Source organism: Xyrauchen texanus, chromosome 46 (assembly GCF_025860055.1).
Source record: "Xyrauchen texanus isolate HMW12.3.18 chromosome 46, RBS_HiC_50CHRs, whole genome shotgun sequence".
In the NCBI taxonomy this organism is placed as follows: domain Eukaryota; kingdom Metazoa; phylum Chordata; class Actinopteri; order Cypriniformes; family Catostomidae; genus Xyrauchen; species Xyrauchen texanus.
Genome location: NC_068321.1, coordinates 10,852,526 through 10,871,662, shown reverse-complemented (window position 1 = coordinate 10,871,662; position 19,137 = coordinate 10,852,526). Strand labels below are relative to the sequence as shown.

Below are 19,137 nucleotides of genomic sequence, written 5' to 3'. Positions count from 1 at the left end.
GATTTGTGCACTTTCATCCAGCAAGTTTCATTGCTTGAGCCTAGATGTCAAAAGCTCGACATTGGACTTGGTGAGACCAAGATCTCTAATCAAGCCGTTGAGGTCTTTTTAGTTGGAGTAGTATGGGTTTCTCTCCTCAGCTCCACCTCTGAAATCCCTCACAGCTTACACAGAGCGTACACAGAGGAGCAAAGCGAGCACTTCCGTCAGGATACACTGGACTTTGAATGCCGCTACCAAGTACAGTATAATGAGAACATGATGGGAGACTACATTTGGGGGCTGATTCGTGAAAGTGATTTACAGTATACATGTACATGTCACTGTCCTGGTCACAAAAGCAACACCTTCTACCCAGCAATAAAAATAAATAAATAAATAAAAAGAAATGTGTTACACAGTGTAATTGTAAAGTAGTCCAATGAATCATATTGTTATCAGGATCTGGGTTCTTACTTTTATTACTCAGATGTGGAAACCGGTTGTTTTCCTGTGATTTGTCTGTTTTAATATTTATCACTGGTGTGGGTATAACCCTTGTTTGGTAGAATAATCACTGCGTTTTTTTATGCCCACAACAGATGACCCAGAGGTTTGTAACAGCTGCACAGATGGTTACTTCCTGTAAGTTTCTAGTTTGGCATCATAAGTTTTTATCCTATGCTAAAGCCTTTTGGTGCTTCAATTAACCATGTTGCATAGACACTGTGATGAGAACAGAGGTTTGATTGTGTGTTATGGCCTCCAGCTATTGTGTGCATCAGATTTCACTTTTAGTTAAGTCTCGCCCAGATACCTGATATCCACGCTGCTCGACATAGAGGCAGCTCTTATTATTTTTTTTTTCCCAGAGCTCACTAAATCCATCTTCTCTCTTTCTCTCACTCTCTTTGCACTAATTAGTTTTTTCTGGATTTATTTTGCAATAATGACCAGCTGGCTATACATTATCTCACTTATTAGACATCTACTTACCAATTAAATATATGGACATGAAATATTGACTTGAGTTGAAGTCACTTTATTAGCTTACTACTTGTATAGGCCATGAATTGATACAATACATAACTCAGCTATGCAGAAATAAGATTGCCTGGATCAGTTTTTAGTCAGTGTTGCTATGGAAAGCGTTCATTATTCAGCAATATTTGACCAATGAATATTGCAACTGACCAATCAGTATCAAGTATTCCCGAGAGCCGTGTAATCTCTTCTTGCTAATTTGAGCTCCACTTCCCTTCGTTTGGTTGAAGCTGAAGGACTTTCATTGCTCAGAGAGTTTGAGAGTGTTGTACGAGAGGCTGGATTTAGAGTCCTGACTAATGAATGTCCACTCAGTGAGGAAAAGAGCAATGTTAATCCCCCCTAAAATTCCAAATACTTTCATTGTGCTTGCACGGTTGCCATGGCAGCTGTTGTCCACTCAAACATCTTGGTTAAGTGTTCAGTTCCAAAGTGAGGCACCTCTGTGCAATGCTCATCAATGCTGAACTTGACTAAGATGTGTGTTTAACTTGATGCAAATATGTGGTTTACATTGTTTTATACCATTAGTTTTAAGTTTCTTTGATTTTCCTTTTTAAGTTCTAATACATAAAACTTGAGTCAAAGGTTTGGGCACACCTGCTCAGTTTTTATTATTACTAGTTTCTACATTTTAGATTAATATTAAAGTCATCAATTTGAATCTTTGATGGATAAATATGAGCAGCAACACTGCCGCAGGTGTGCCATGGTTTTGGACTGGTGTGGGTTGGTTTCTCTGGTCCCCCAGTCTGCCTCTGTTGAAGCAAAACCAACTCATTGCCCTGGGCTGCCATAGTCACAGCTTTCATTATACTCCCTACCCTGAAGGAGGAGTTTGTGAATCAAAGTGTTTCTTTGATCCAAGTGTGAGTTAACAAAGGCAATTGCTACTCAAGTTGCTCTAAAGTCTTTTGTATATGTAATGCCATAAGCACAGTTGGCTACTCTACTGTAACTGGATGAGTGATATGACTGAAAACACCAGCCTCTCGTACAACACGTTTAAGCCTCTTATCCACACTGGAAAAAATGTTTTTCTTCACCAAAAATGGAAACATTCGAAAATGCTTTCTAGTCAGTCATACTTTGCGAAACAATGACGTTGGGAAATGGTAAACAGTCGAAAAACTATTAGTGTGAAAACACATTAATCATCCACACTAGAACACTGTTTTCCTCTACTGAAAATGAAATGTTTAGAAAGCGCTGTCCATTACCACATACTATGAAAAACGGTGAAAACAGAGTTTTTTAATGAAAACGAATATTAGTCCACACTAATATGTTTCTGTTTGAAAAATGCATATATTTTCTCTAAGTCTATGCCTCTTATCCACACTTGAACATTGTTTTCCTCCACTAGAAACTGAGCGTTTTGAAAATGCTCATCTTAACTGCATACTTTGGGAACTGTTTTTTTTCACTCGAAAAAGTATTAATGCGGACGTGTCTGCTCAGTGTTTAAACACTCCATTGAATGTTAACGCTCAATGTGTGACAACCCTATTGTTCATTATCTCTCTGTGAAGATACCGACACCAGTGTCGTCAGCACTGTCCCCAGAGGACCAATGAGGACCGGGGTAGAGGACTGTGTATCAGCTGCCTAGAGCCCTGTCTGGACTGTCGGAGTGATACCCTCTGTCTCACTTGCCAGCCTGGATACTTCCTGAACAGTGTGTATACTGCTTCCTCTGAATGAATCACTAAAGTTCTCTTTAGATTTCCTGTCTGATAGCCTTTGCTGTAAACTCACATTACATTGGTTGGTTAAATCTGGCCTAAAGCATTCACAGTAGAGTCCATTCATGAAGTCATTCAAACTAATGTAAGTTTTAACTTAAAATAAAGATATTTATATGATATTATATTATATTATAAGATCATTTTGTGTGCTTTATAGGGGAAATATTGATGTGCGTAGCAGCACAGTCTTGCACACTCATTTGAATAGGAAATGAAGGCCGTATTGGTCATTGGATGCAAATATGGTTAATGCAAAGTCTGTGCAGGTCAGCGCTGTGAATGTTTATGGGATTATATATATTCTGTACTTAGTAATATATACTGTAATTCATATACACATTTACAGTGAGGTCCAAATGTCTGAGATTGAAAATGATTGCTTATTTGCATTTCTGTAATTTAAAGGAATATTCTGGATTCAATACAAGTTAGGCTCAAACAGCATTTGTGGCATAATGTTGATACCTCAAAATATAATATCGACCTGTTCCTACTTTTCAAAAAAATAATAATAAAAACTTTACTGTGCTTTTTTTCTCAGAATTTCTTCTCAGAATTTCTATTTTGGTGTATGTCTCTTTTTCTTTAATGACAGCTTGCACTTGAGCTGCCATGGACTCCACAAGTTTATGCAAAACCCGATGATCCATGTTGTCCAGCATGATTTGAGACTGTTCCAAAGAGCATCTTGTGTGCTTTAGTAGAAAAAAAGGAAATCTGATCTTTCATACAATGGAAATAACATTGTCATAACTTTGCTTAAATTTGTAGACCTCTGAAATTTGTAATTCGTAGAAATAGTGCAGAATCCTAATCATTTCTTTTTGTTTTGTTTTAAAATGGTCAAAATCCTAAAACGTTCTAATTTCTAGGTTTAAATTATAGTTGACATTGTGGCCTCAGATTTTGTACCCCACTGTAAATGTGTGTGTGTGTGTGTGTGTGTGTGTGTGTGTGTGTGTGTGTGTGTGTGTGTGTGTGTGTGTGTGTGTGATACTATATTTCCATGTAGGCTTCCTCTCTTTTTGCTCTGTCTGCCAATTTCTCTCTCTCACTCCATGCCACACATTGTTTAAGATCCAGTTTCTGATCTGGGTCATTAATTCCTGTCTGACCAGTCATGTAGAATGTCTAGAGACTGTGGAAAAGAGAGAGATAGATAAATGGATACATTCACAGAGAAAAGAGATTTATGTGAGATGTTAGATGTGAAGAAAAGGTAAGATGAATTGTTCTGGTGTTTGTTACAGATTAGAAAAATATTCAACTTTAAAATGCTTTTATGTTTAACTGATGACAATTCATTACCTGTGACCAGCTGAAATGCTGCCACACTCAAAAATGCAATATACAGTCTGGTAAAGGTGAATTATTTAGATGTTAAAATATTTTCTACTATTTCATTTTAATATACAGAGACAACTGTAAGTAAACCAAGAGTACTGCGAAATGACTCCAAAACACCTCTTTCTAACGTGTTGTGTTTGTTGGTTGTGCTCAAAAACGAACAGAGTTCAGTCTGATTCATGAACAAATGACTCCTATGAGCTGGTTATTTAAATGAATCAATCCAAATGACTCTTCAGCTTGCAAATTATCGGTTTGAATTCATCTGATGAATCCTTCATTGCATGTAGGAACAGCTTGTAACGCAACTTAAAAAATGAGCCCTTCCCGGACTTCCTAGGTTGCCTATTAAAGCACGTAGACTGATTTTTATGTGAAGGGAGCGGGTCGGTTTTGCCGGGAAATTCCATAAGATGTGACATTTTTGCGTGCTCCCGAGAGCCTTGCCTCAGAAATAGCTTCTCTTCCGCTATTAAACAGCGTCAACAGACAGTCTGCAGCACTTGGTAACCTTCTCTTAGAGATGGAATCCAGCAAACGATCAGCTCCCAGCACAACAACGACTAATACACAAACTCTGAGTAAGCCCCCCCCCAAAAAAAATTATATAATGAATCCCATCTGGCTAAGCGGGAATGTAATCGTGGTCGAACTAAAACTAGAGTGAACATCGGCATGGCATTTGATACCTGGGGGGACCTTTATTCGGTTGGTATGATCATTAGATAACCCACATGAAGCACAATGTTACATATGGCCACCAGTACATGATGCAGACTCATTGAGTCAAAAGGCCCTCATTCTGTGAAATATAATTTATAAAATCACATCTGCGGGTTTCCATGTGTAATTAGTTCTTATGTACAGTTATAATGTTTTATCTGTTTGAAGAGGCTTTTGGACACGTGGAGACATTTTTGGACACTATGAAAAAGTATTATTGCAATGCTATAACTTTTGATTGCTTTGTCATATCAAAATGTTTCTCAGATACAGCTGACGTGATTGGAAAAATACAAAAGCGGTTTTTTGGAGCCACCTTATTTACACCCAGAGATATATCCTATAATGTCAAATCAGATAAAAAAAAAAACATAAAAAAAAAACATTTTTGGATCAATTGTTTTTGTTGAGATTCTCAGAATGTATCATAAGCTATATAATTAAACATTTGAAAAGTTTTCTTTACAGTGATACCAAACACTTGACCTTCCTTGTTCATTTTGTCAAGTCATAAGCCTTTCATTTTGGGAATGCCACTGAAACAGGAAATCTTTAAAAACACCCTCAGAGCTTACAGGGTTTGGTTTTTATTTGTCAGAGAAAATGGTGTAAAATTAAGTCAAATCTACTTAACTTCATGCATAATATTAATTTGATTATAAAGACTAAAATTAACTTAAACATTTCAGTTAATAGAGTCAGTGGAGATCTGTTCAAACCTTTCTAATTTTCATTCATATAAGAACATTTTATATGTTGTACCCATCAGATGGCACCTGTGTGAAGGAGTGCCCACCAGACACATTCAGAGACACCAGAGGGTGGCGTTGTCAGCCTTGTCACAGCTCCTGTCAGACCTGCCATGGCCCTGGAGTGAGAGACTGTGACAGATGCAGCGGGTGGAGCCGGCCAGTTTATGGGAAGTGCCCAGTGATCAGCTGCCTGGAGGGCCAATATGTTGATGGTGAGTGGTGGGACTTTAACACCAAAAGTCACAGCAATAATTTTATTTATTTGTCATTTATTATTAGAACAACAGTTTGTAAACTAGGAAAGTAAATTACCTTTTTGCTACTATTCCAAACTTGCTATTTTGTTTCAAGTTTTCTAATAAACGAAATGCCCTGCCCCCAGATTCTATTGTTAGTTCATTACTGTTAACACAATTTTGGTTTGTTTTTTCGTAGTCAGGGACAAGTTTAAATTATTGTATGTGGTAATTAGTGTAAGTCTGCCCTCTGTTGGACACATGGCATAACTACACTGTGATAATAATCACTGGCTCGTGCAGTAGCCAATTACGTTATTACCGTGTCTTTTTTCTTATTCCGAAGGGGAGAGTCGTACCTGTCGTTATTGCGATGCATCCTGCAAGACATGTTACGGTCCCAGGACTCAGAACTGCATCACCTGTGCTACCGGTAACGTATAGGTTAGCTTTCCTCTAACTAGCACCTGATAAAAAGGCCTGATAAACAAACTATCCAAGCTCTAATGAGTTCTTGCTTCATAGAACTTGACATTGCCTGACATAATCTATATGGGACATTTGAAACCCCTCAGAATGATTTTTGCAAATTCTATCCTCCACATTAAAAATACAATATGATATTTTTGTAATAGCTGTTGTGTGAACACAATAAAACCACACTTGTACAGTACAGGTAAGGGTCAACTATATGATGTAGGTAGATTTTAACTGAAAGGTTGAACAACAACTTGCCTGCTGGAGAAGTTTTTGTTTGTTTGTTGACATCTTTTTGCAGGTTATATGTTGGAGCAGGAGGCAGAATGTGTAGACCGCTGTCCTCTGGGTTTCTATGGAAACAGCTCCAGTCTACTGTGTGAGAGATGTTCTGCTAACTGTGAGGCCTGTGAGAGCAGAGATGAGTGTGTGAGCTGTACAACAGGCATTTACCAGCTCTATCTGTTTCAGGGCAGCTGCTGGTCAGAGTGTCCAGAGTAAGTGTCCAGGTTTTTACCTTTTTTTGTGCACAAAGTGATGTGCATCAAGCAATTATTTATTGTGTTTAGAGTGGAAGAACTTGACCTGCACTAAGCCCACACCTGAACCCAATTGAACACATTTTGAAAGAATGCCGATTGTGAGCCAGGTCCCATCACCCAATATCAGTGCCTCACCTCAATGATGCTCTTGTATCTGCCATGTTTAGAGTGAAGCTATTAGGGAGGACCAACCACCTTTGACAGTGGTTTTGAAATGAATTGTTCAGACAAGTACATATGGGTGTGGTCTTTGGGTATCAACATCCTTTTGGACACCTTCTGTTTGTTAGCTAATACAGGGACATTCATACATTTGTAAGTGTGGCTTAAAGTATTTATAAACCCAAAAACGAAAATTCTCTCATCATTTACTCACCCTCATGTCATCCCAGGTTTGTATGACTTTCTTCCTTATTCTGAACACAAATTAATATTTTTAGAAGAATATCTCAGCTCTGTAGGTCCATACAATGCAAGTGAATGGTGGCTAGAACTTTAAAGTATAAAAAAGGGCAGCATAAAACGAATCCATATGATCCAGTGGTTTAATCTATGTCTTCAGAAGCGATATGATAAGTGTGGGCGAGAAACACATACAGACATAAGTCCTTTTTTTCCAAAAATTGTTCCCCCTGCCTAGTAGGTGGTGATACACGCAAATTATGTTAATAACCAAAAACAAAAAAAGAAGAATTATGTGAAAGTGGAGATTTATAGCATGTTTCACCCACACCTATCATATTACATGGATTTAAACACTGGAGTCATGTGGATTACTTTTATGCTGCCTTTATTTGCTTTTTGGACCTTCAAAATTCTGGCCACCATTCACTTGCATTGTATGGGCTGACAATGCTGAGATATTTTTCTAAAAATCTTTGTTTGTGTTCAGCAGAAGAACGAAAGTCGAACATATCTGGGATGGCATGAGTTAACGATGAGAGAATTTTCTGGATGACATTTTTTGGATGAACAATCCCGTTAAGGGTCCAAATACTTTTTTTGGACCACTGTGACCGTGTTCTATTTATTTTGATGATCAGCGTTAATTTTAGTGTGAGATCTAACTAGAATTTTTTTAAATAAGCACTAAATTGGTGAATTGAAAGCTGAGTTATGTCCTGAAATTACATAAGAGGCCATTCACACAGAATTAATTTTTGCATCTATTATTATTTTAATTATTTACTTTGTAAATAGAAGCTAGATGGACATCTTTTGACAGTTTTTTTTTTTTTGGCAGTTTTTCTTCAGCACCTTGAGCATGAACACCACATTGTTAAGATATTGTACAAAGTTAAAATGAACCTATAAACTTTAAAAAATATGCCTCGAGACACCTTGTTGGAACACCTTGTGCTTTAATTACGGCACACATTTTTCATTTCATGGTTTTGACAACCTTATGCAATGTCACAACATTTATTTCTGTCCAGAGTTGCATAAATGTTTGGCCGAGATCTTGTAATGATGATGAGAGAATTGAACCACTCCATAAAGTGTTCTCCAGCAAACCCAAAGACTTTCAATGGGTTTGGAGTAGGGTAAATCTGGACTCTGCTGACCACATTACCTTTTTCCATTGCTCCACAGTCCAATCTTTATGCTCCCTATTAAATTGAAGTTGTTTTTTCCGATTAACCTTACTAACAAGTGGATTTCTTGTAACCGCACAGCTGTTTAGTCCCAATCCTGTAAGTTCTCGTCACAATGTGCACATGGAAATGCTCTTACATTCACTACAAAAGTTAGCCATTAGTTCTAATCTCGATTTATTATGATGTGACTTTAAAGGGCACCTATTATGCCCCTAGCAATATGACTGTGAGTCAGACACTGATGAGGGAGACTCCATTAAAAGTAACAACTTTGAGAATGAACCAGGAAGTTTCTGAATTTTATACATTTGTTTATTTGTTGTAGAGTTTTTTCAGCAGTTTTGCAATGATGGATGAGCAACTGTTATAATGTTCGCTATGCACTATAACGAAACAACACACACAAACAAACATGTTGAACATGTTACCTATTAATTGGTGTACAGGTGCGGGAGTGTCACTTTGTACATAATCTGCGAACTGCTTGTGCTTATGATTAATGGGTATTAAAAAAAGAACTGCGTGGATTTTTATGATTATAGGTGTGTACACACACACTGCCAACACACATTTATGATCAAACACCATGTAATCATTTTGCATAATAGGTACCCTTTAAGTGTTTTAGTGATCTCCGATCACGATCATTCAATGACCACATTACTTGTGCAAAGCTGATGGTTCACCACTATCCTTCCAGGTTTTAATAATGTGTTGGACAGTTCTTTACCCAATTCCAGTGATATCAGCAATCTCCTTAATTGCTTTCTTTACTTGATGCAGGCCAATAATTTGCCCCTTCTGAAACACAGTAACATCTTTCCATAACCACGGGATATGTCTTCCGACATAGTTGTTTAAGAAATGAGAAGCTACAGTTGTGGCCAAATATATTGGCACCCTTGTTAAATATGAGAAAAGAAGGCTGTGAAAAATATTTCCTTTTGGTCTTTCATTCAAAATGTAAACAAAAATCTATCCTCAAATAGATATTATACAATTCCAAACACAACACAAGTTTTATCAAAAAACAAATATACACTCACTTAAAGGATTATTAGGAACACCATACTAATACTGTGTTTGACCCCCTTTCGCCTTCAGAACTGCCTTAATTCTACGTGGCATTGATTCAACAAGGTGCTGAAAGCATTCTTTAGAAATGTTGGCCCATATTGATAGGATAGCATCTTGCAGTTGATGGAGATTTGTGGGATGCACATCCAGGGCACGAAGCTCCCATTCCAACACATCCCAAAGATGCTCTATTGGGTTGAGATCTGGTGACTGTGGGGGCCATTTTAGTACAGTGAACTCATTGTCATGTTCAAGAAACCAATTTGAAATGATTGGAGCTTTGTGACATGGTGCATTATCCTGCTGGAAGTAGCCATCAGAGGATGGGTACATGGTGGCCATAAAGGGATGGACATGGTCAGAAACAATGCTCAGGTAGGCTGTGGCATTTAAACAATGCCCAATTGGCACTAAGGGGCCTAAAGTGTGCCAAGAAAACATCCCCCACACCATTACACCACCACCACCAGCCTGCACAGTGGTAACAAGGCATGATGGATCCATGTTCTCATTCTGTTTACGCCAAATTCTGACTCTACCATCTGAATGTCTCAACAGAAATCGAGACTCATCAGACCAGGCAACATTTTTCCAGTCTTCAACTGTCCAATTTTGGTGAACTCTTGCAAATTGTAGCCTCTTTTTCCTATTTGTAGTGGAGATGAGTGGTACCCGGTGGGGTCTTCTGCTGTTGTAGCCCATCCGCCTCAAGGTTGTGCGTGTTGTGGCTTCACAAATGCTTTGCTGCATACCTCGGTTGTAACGAGTGGTTATTTCAGGCAAAGTTGCTCTTCTATCAGCTTGAATCAGTCGGCCCATTCTCCTCTGACCTCTAGCATCAACAAGGCATTTTCGCCCACAGGACTGCCGCATACTGGATGTTTTTCCCTTTTCACACCATTCTTTGTAAAAACTAGAAATGGTTGTGCGTGAAAATCCCAGTAACTGAGCAGATTGTGAAATACTCAGACCGGCCCGTCTGGCACCAACAACCATGCCATGCTCAAAATTGCTTAAATCATTGCTTTCCCATTCTGACATTCAGTTTGGAGTTCAGGAGATTGTCTTGACCAGGACCACACCCCTGGTTAAATGCATTGAAGCAACTGCCATGTGATTGGTTGATTAGATAATTGCATTAATGAGAAATTGAACAGGTGTTCCTAATAATCCTTTAGGTGAGTGTATTTGTCAAATATATGTTTGGGACAATTATTGGCACCCTTTTATTCAATACTATTTGCAACATCCCTTTGCTAAGATAACAGCTCTGAGTCTTCTCTTATAATGCCTAATGAGGTTGGAGAACACATGGCAAGTGATCTGAGACCATTCCTCAATACACTTATCTCTACAGATCCTTCTAATTCAGATATCCATGCTGGTGGACTCTCCTCTTCAGTTCACCCCACAGGTTTTCTATGGGGTTAAGGCCAGGGGACTGAGATGCCATGACAGAACCTTGATTTTGTGGTTAGTGAACTATTTTTGTGTTGATTTTGTTGTTTGTTTTGGATCATTGGCCTACTGGAAGATCCAACCACAGCCCATTTTAAGATTTCTGGCAGAGGCAGTCAGGTTTAGATTTTTTTCAGTTGGTATTTGATAGTCCATGATGCCATGTATCCAAACAAGATGTCTAGGACCTCTGGCAGAAAAAGAGCCAAACAACATTAAAGATCCACCGCCATATTTAACTGTGGGCATATTACTTTTCCATATGGCTACCTTTCTGTGTGCGCCAAACCCATCTCTTGTTTTTGCTGCCAAAAAGCTCTTTTTATGTTTTATCTGACCATAGAACCCAGTCGCATTTGAAGTTCCAGTAGTGTCTGGCAAACTGAAGACGCTTGAATTTGTTGTTGGATGAGAGTAGCAGAGGTTTTTTTCTTAAAACTCTCCCAAACAACTTGTTGTGATGTAGGTGACTTCTGATTGCAGTTTTCGAGACTTTCTGACCCCAAGACCCAACTAATTCCTGCAATTCTCCAACTGTGATCCTTGGAGAATTTTTGGCCACTTGAACCATCCTCTTCACCATGCGTGGAGACAATATAGACACACATCCTCTTTCTGGCTGATTCATAACATCTCCAGTTGATTGGAACTTGTCAATTATTTGGCTCCAGTGAGTCTGTAGGTTTGTTTTGTATGTTTTTACATTTCCTCCTGTCTCGCAGGCATGGCCGGCATGATCAGCGTTTATGTGGGAACACTGATCGTGCCACTGATTAGTGTGCTGAGCAACACCTGTTATCCCCTAATTCACTCCATTCTTAAGTCTGTTGTGTTCTCAGTGTCATGGCTGGATTGTTGTTTGATGTTGAGTACTAATCTCACTCTCTCTGCCTAGTTGGGCCTGTCTGGTGTATCTGATGGTTGTGTGTGTGTCGGGTGTGTGGTTGCCCTGTGTGTACCCATGTAAATCAGGAAGTCAAGGCTGAACAATTTCCTGTTCCTTGTCACCCAGGTGTACTAAAATGTAAAATATGAATAGGAATATACTTCAGATATATTTTACTCATAAGAATTTCTAGGGGTGCCAATAATTGTGTTAAATGTGCTTTAGACGTGTTTACTTCAAATAAAGTTTAGATTTTTGTGATAATTTGAATGAAAGATCAAAAGGGGAAAAAACAAAGACATATTTTTCACAGCCTACTTTGCTCATATTTACCAAGGGTGCCAATATTTCTGGCCAGTACTGTATGTATGTCTGATTGTGTTTCTATGACAAGGGCATGCACCTTAATTTATCAATGTAAGGGAGAAATGTGAGAAAATGTGTATGACTTAACAAGTGTGCAATAATTAACAAGGAAATAATTATGTTCAATTTGTTGAGAGTAGAACTGTTTTAGAAAGTAACTTAAAATTAATTTTCAATTAAGTAATATGTAATCTGATTACAATTTTTAGAGAAGTAACTAGTAATTTCAAAGGATTACTTTTTTATTATTTGCCCAACACTAATTATGCAGCAAGTTAATACTGGAAAATCACCAACTAGTATCTGTTGGCTTTTGTTTCAGAGGCTATTTTGAGACGGAGCTAGGATCATGTGAACCCTGCGATGAACTCTGTCTGACCTGTGATAGCACCAGCACACAGTGTCTTTCGTGTCAAGAAGGCCTTCATCTGGCTAATGGGCAGTGTAGGCAAAACTGTGCCCCCATGAGCTATGTGGCGGATGATGGCACTTGCAGACGCTGCAGTCCTCACTGCGATGCATGCACTGATTTTGCCACCTGTACAAGTGAGTGAATGAGATCCTGTGAAAGATTTCACTATCAAAAGAATTAAAAAAATATGTTACCAAGTTTTGGCAGTTTTTTAACAAATAGTCTAAATTTGAGTGTGGAAAATTTGCAAGAGAAAGGCCCCAAAATAAAGATAATCCAATATAAATTATACATAATAATTCAAATAATTATCAGTATAATATGTAGGGCCTATGGATATTCATTGGTCAGAAATTATGGGAACTGTGTACCATGGTAATTACTATGATATTCTTTGAAGTTCCATGTAAATACCACGGAACATGTATATGGTAATGTTCATGGATAATTGTACTGATAAATGTATTTCTTTAATGCACATTTAAGTTACTTTGAATCAGTGTTGTCATGGTACAGTAGTCTGTACCGATACCAGTGAAATTTCGACTGGTACTGAAGAAAAAAAATATTTTTATATTTTAGTACCGATGGTACTTTTGACCACAGTACTTTGATTTAAATAATCTGTCAAATGCAATAAATATGTCAAATGTAAATAGTCATTCAATACCATGGTATTACTATCGAATATCTTGAACACTGAACACCTTAACAGAAAGGAATGTAATTTGTTTTCCCACTGATATTATCTGTCATTTAATCTATCCATGTGTTATGTAATGAGTTTCCAGAGTTATTGTGTTAATACAACTGGTCGAGTGAATTGCAAATGGAAGTATATTATTACCGAGTTACTATTTGATTTCAGGGTGCAGCTTTCTCTATCTACTCCTAAGCGGTGCATGTAAAGCCATCTGTCCAAAAGGCTACTTTGAGGATTTGGACCAGGGAGTGTGCGTGAGTTGTCATCCCACCTGCGCAACCTGTTCTGGGCCTCTCTCGGATGACTGTGAGACTTGTTCGGCTCTCACTCCAAAACTCTATGAGGGCATGTGTTTGGAAGAATGCCCTGTGGGCACTTATTACCAAACATCTGATAGAGAATGCCAGGGTGAGGTATTAACTGTATTTATTTAACACTAGCAGATTTACATTTACATTTATTCATTTAGCAGACACTTTTATTCAAAGTGAGGAAGGATACAACATAAGCGATTCATCTTAAAGAGACAGTAATGAAAAGTGCTGCATTACAAAGTTTCGATTGCGTTAGAAATGTACGAGCCAAGACAGAGATTAGAGTAGAGGTTTTTTTTATTGTGTTCATGGAAAAGTTGTGTCTTTAGTCATTTTATTTAAGACCGAAAGGGAGTCTGCTTCATGGATTGTGTGGGAAGGTCGGTCCACCATTGACGTACAGTGAAGCCGAAAGTCCGGAAAAGTTATTTGCCTCTTTGTTGATACCACACACAAAAGTCCCTTCTATAAAAAGCGACACTGCCTTGCAAATTTAATTTACAAATATGTAAATGCATAATATATTAGATCGGAGTACTGGGAAGATATCCTTTCTAAATAATGCATCATACAGGTATACATATGCCTTATAAAAACTTTATAATCAATTTTATGTTCTTGTAAATAATTGTAAGCGCAACTATCATTTATTATGATACAGATTCATGGTTAATCTTTAAATAGAATAATCAGGGTTCCATGGTCATGGAAAACTTGAAAATAAAAGTGGATTTTAAAATTGTGATCTCTAGGCCTGGACAATTCATGGAAGTGAATACAAACTTTTAAAATTAATAAAAATGTCTATAGCGAATATATAACATTTTTCTAGTTATGCTCAGCTCAAAAATGTTCTACTAGATATTGTGTTTTATGAGAGCAGTCTCTATAAAATGATAGATATGATACATGGAACCCTTTATGATGTTATACTGTTAATGTCAATGCATATTTTAATGCATAATAAACATTATTTAAACATGAATTGAATTAAGTGTATTAATGTATAAAAAATTAGGGCTATCAATCGATTACAATTTTTAATCGAATGAATTACATGGTGTGCCGATTAATCGCAGTCAATCACATACTTGTGTGTACTCGCATACATATTTGCTTAGAAAGTCCCTCAAATAACCATAATTCAATATATAACGATTAAATAATTAGTTATATTTAAATTATAAAACAATATATATATATATATATATATATATATATATATATATATATATATATTTAATAATTTAAATATATCTATTTATAATTATTTAATCGTTATATATTGAATAATATATATATTATATTATTGAACATAAGCCTACCATTGGTCTATGATCAAATCAGAATAAACACGATACAGCTCTACACATGGATTCATCTAATTTTTAATTCAGAACATTCACATTCTTCCAAACGTTTGACTGTTGCATAATTATTACAACTCTGATCTCGAGCATAAAGCAACCATACAATGTATTCATCCAACAGCCCACCAAATGTATGCAGCAACATATAGCCTATTATGCCACTGGATTACGGTCCTGAGAAAGAATACTTATAGCTAACAATTGTGTAGCCATTGCTGATTTGGCTCTATATCGCTTGCTATAGCTTTTTGCGATTTTTGTTCTCACTACAGCTTTCTGCTGACAACATGACTATTTTAGATGGTAAATGGATGTACACACTAACCAGTAGCAATCGGTGTTCAAAGAATGAAACTTTACTGCCCCCTATTGATCATGCCTGTTATTAGCCGCCTTATACCATGTGATGCAATTTTTTTTGGGGTCACACATTCTGTATGGACCAAATCCATTTGCCATCATATTTTACAATTTCAGCTTCTTTTCAGTGAGCAGAAAACAACCAAGCAAGTGCACAAAAACAACATTTATCAGAAGGCTATTAACTCTAATGGAAGTCTAGTTATTTATAATGTATAGAAATTTGTGATTTTGTGGTTATGTGTGGTATAATAATCTATACCCTGCCTTTTAAAACCGGAGCTACGACATCATAGTGAGTTATTGCCGCATTAGTTGGTAATTTGCTGGATAAATCCATTGTCTGGTTGCTTAACAAGCAACAAGTTGTAATAAATATGAGATCAGACTAAAAATTATGGTCTGTTGAGCTGTATCATGTTGAACTCTCATTCTGATGGGTTTGATTGAGGCAGAACAGATGACAGTGCAGATTGACCAATCACATTTCAGACCCATCCACATGTGCAAATCAAGTATACAAACTCTATATTAATTTTATATCAATGAGCAGTAAACATGAGAAATTAGCAAATTTTTTGCATTTTAATTTTTATCAAAACAAAAAATTTTTTGTTGTTTGCCTATTGCTTAATTGCAATAATTGTGTCTAATAATTAAAAAAAAAATTATAAAAACGAATGAATGCAATGTACACTGCCCTTGTGTTGTCTGCTTGCGGTAAGTGAAGTTTGCTCTCTGTATAAACAGTGTAAGCTGTGCATTGCCTATACAGCGAGTATCTCAACTGGAGAAAAGAGATGGTAGTCCAAGTTTGAATTGCTTAGATGTAAGAAATATTCCTTATTATAGTCTGAGGACATGATTTATTGCGTACATTTTCATTTTTTGTATAATTCATTGCACTAAATTAATGCATTAAATCAACAGCCCTATAATATATATATATATATATACTGTAACTGATTACACTGTGTTTTTCATGCATTGAAAAGTAATTTCTAAAAAATTATTTACATTATGCTCTGCTCTAAAATATTTCATAAGCTTAAATTTGCTCATAAGCCAAAGTGATGTCTGATTTGTGAGCAAATCGTTCTTTTAAGTTAGATCTTTTCAATGAACTGGTCAGACCGTTCTCAAATCGTTTTGAGTGATTCATTAGAGAATCAATCTGCAAATCAATTTTTATTTCACTCTAAAATATTTCATTAGAAATAGCTATTTATGAGTGTAATCTCTATAAAATTATTGCAATAAATGGAACCCTGTATAATGTTAATGTCAATAATAAGGTTATTAGATATGTTATCATGTGTTATAATGCATTGTATTATTTAAAGGATTTCATATTAATTAGATAAGAATTACAATGTATTATAATGGTGGTTACAATTTGTTTTTTTAAATGGGCTGCCGATTTAACACGTTGATTCAGTGCGGTTAATTATATAAAAAGTAAGGGTTGTGGTAGGGTTAGGTTTAGGGGTTAAGGCAGTGTAACTACAGATGTAATTAAATGCAGGTACTATAAATGTAAGAACAATGGAACAACACACATGTGCATAATAAGTACATCAAGTAAAAGTCTCTATATTGTACCTAATGCTTAGTTAAATAGTAGTTAAAGACACCTAATATAAAGTGGGTCCATGTATTTTGTATTACTTATCTGTTAAATTTATTGCACCGTAGAATGTCACCAGACCTGTGCCCAGTGTGAGGGTCCCGAGCCCACCCAGTGTCTACAGTGTGAAAAAGGTCTGGTACTGGACCCCAACACCATGATGTGTGGGGTTACCGGGGATTCAGACTGCCCACCCAGAACATTCCTCCAAAACAACCAGTTCACTTGCCAAGCATGTCATCGACTCTGCCAGTCCTGCGATGGCCCTGGACATGGCGACTGCCAGACCTGTGCCTTGCCCAACTACCTAAACAGTACGAATTCCCTCAAGTCAATACATACCTTTTAGCTACTGCTTTTCTTTTGTATACATCTTTTGTATGCATCTGAATGTATTGAAATAAGGCAAATAATTTCAATGTGTGTGAAGTTGGTAATTGTTCCTACTAGGTTAATGTACTTCTCAGTTGTGGTTTTCTTTTCTTTTCTTTTTGCTAAGTTTTGCCACTTAATCCCTCTTTTTGATCTACAGTGGGCCTAAAATAGAAAGGAAAGACATGGGGTGTGTCTCATCCCACTCTATAGTTCACTCTGATGTGAATCAGTATGTCACATATCTCATATATTATATAGAATTAAAAACAGGCACTAGCAAGTGCTTTGAATCACTAAACACTTTAAATATTGACTCAATTGCTTGAGACACAATTACGAGGTTGTGCATTAAAATGTAGCATGTATTTATCACTAACATCTCTGTATAACATTCTATGACTGATATCCTTTTGGTATTATCTTCTTTGTTTATCGTGCATATTCGTTTTAGCTTTTAAAAAGTTCTGTGAAATTTAAATCCCTCAACCAGGAGTGCTGTTGTGATTGGGCCTGGAATTAAAGTTGTGCTGATTTTCAGTACAGCAGTAAGATTGAAAGTGTGATAGTGGTTTTATAGTTCTGAAAACAAGAATGTTAATATTGAGTAATGTACGTTACAGACAAAATTTAGCTAGTAAGTTCATACATTTTTTTCCCAGACAATGAACATTGTTCCAAAAGAAGCCTTTGTAGCATCAACCGTCGTGAAGCAGCAGACAGGCTGACAGATCGTTACCAACCTGGGCTCATAGAAACACGTTACTATACCAACATTTTTACAGTTTTTCATTTTATTTATGTAATGCAGCAGTTTCAACAACAATGACTTTTAATCACTTTCACACAAATCATGAGTAAAACGCCATATTATCAGTTTATAAACACTTACTATTTGTCCTGTTCCTCACACAATGCTCCTCTAAACACTTTTACTATAGTACACGTTAGGACTGGGTATTAATACGATGCGAAAGCTCGAATTCTGATTTCTATTTGATTCAATATCAATTCATATTGACATTTTTCAATTATAATGTCCCTTTTGCACTGGCGACCTGTCCAGGGTGTCCCCCGCCTTTCGCCCAATGTTAGCTGGGATAGGCTCCAGCCCCCCGCGACCCTGTACACAGGATAAGCGGTTGACGATGGATGGATGGATGGATGTCCCTTTTGCTTACATATGAAAGAAATTCTGTTCTTAGCAGCTAATGCTGTAATTATACAGGGGACCTTCTAACTAGGAACATTACGAAAATATACATTTTAATAATTATAGTAAAAACAATAATCATAATTTTGGTCACATTTTGGCTTTTTAAAAATTAACTTATCCATGTATTTATTCAATATATAAGATATTATATTTGACATATGTTAAATGTGTATTGCTTAGTTACATAATTTGTACTTTTTACAAGTATTTGTTGAACACGTGCTAAAACCGGTACTGTCTCTTTAACAAAACCAGCATTTCTGTTAAGAGTGTCTGTAGATAAGTGCATGTTAACGAGAGAGACATGAATGGTTTTTATCTCATCTGTGCCATGCACAGTGCATGTTTTTGATCAACATCAGAGAACAGACAGGATATTAAAAGAAACATTATTCAATAACAAATGAGAATAACAAATAACAAATGGGTCGCGTGGATCTCATCTTTGGACACACATTACACGGAAAAAGTTTTACTCGCAACACGAAGTGAAAGGATCTCGCTGCTGAATACTCCACCACTATACTACA

General features: G+C 36.8%; 1 protein-coding gene across 1 annotated transcript in view; it reads left to right on the top strand.

Moving 5' to 3' along the window:
• LOC127637895 (proprotein convertase subtilisin/kexin type 5) overlaps positions 1-19,137 on the top strand; it is a 39,150-nt gene that overhangs the window by 6,918 nt on the left and 13,095 nt on the right. Inside the window, exons 4-11 of the mRNA XM_052119135.1 lie at positions 582-624; positions 2,556-2,701; positions 5,611-5,805; positions 6,176-6,262; positions 6,608-6,803; positions 12,556-12,779; positions 13,514-13,756; positions 17,088-17,333. Of these exons, the coding sequence (XP_051975095.1) occupies positions 582-624; positions 2,556-2,701; positions 5,611-5,805; positions 6,176-6,262; positions 6,608-6,803; positions 12,556-12,779; positions 13,514-13,756; positions 17,088-17,333 (1,380 nt within the window). The remainder of the gene's footprint in view (positions 1-581; positions 625-2,555; positions 2,702-5,610; positions 5,806-6,175; positions 6,263-6,607; positions 6,804-12,555; positions 12,780-13,513; positions 13,757-17,087; positions 17,334-19,137) is intronic.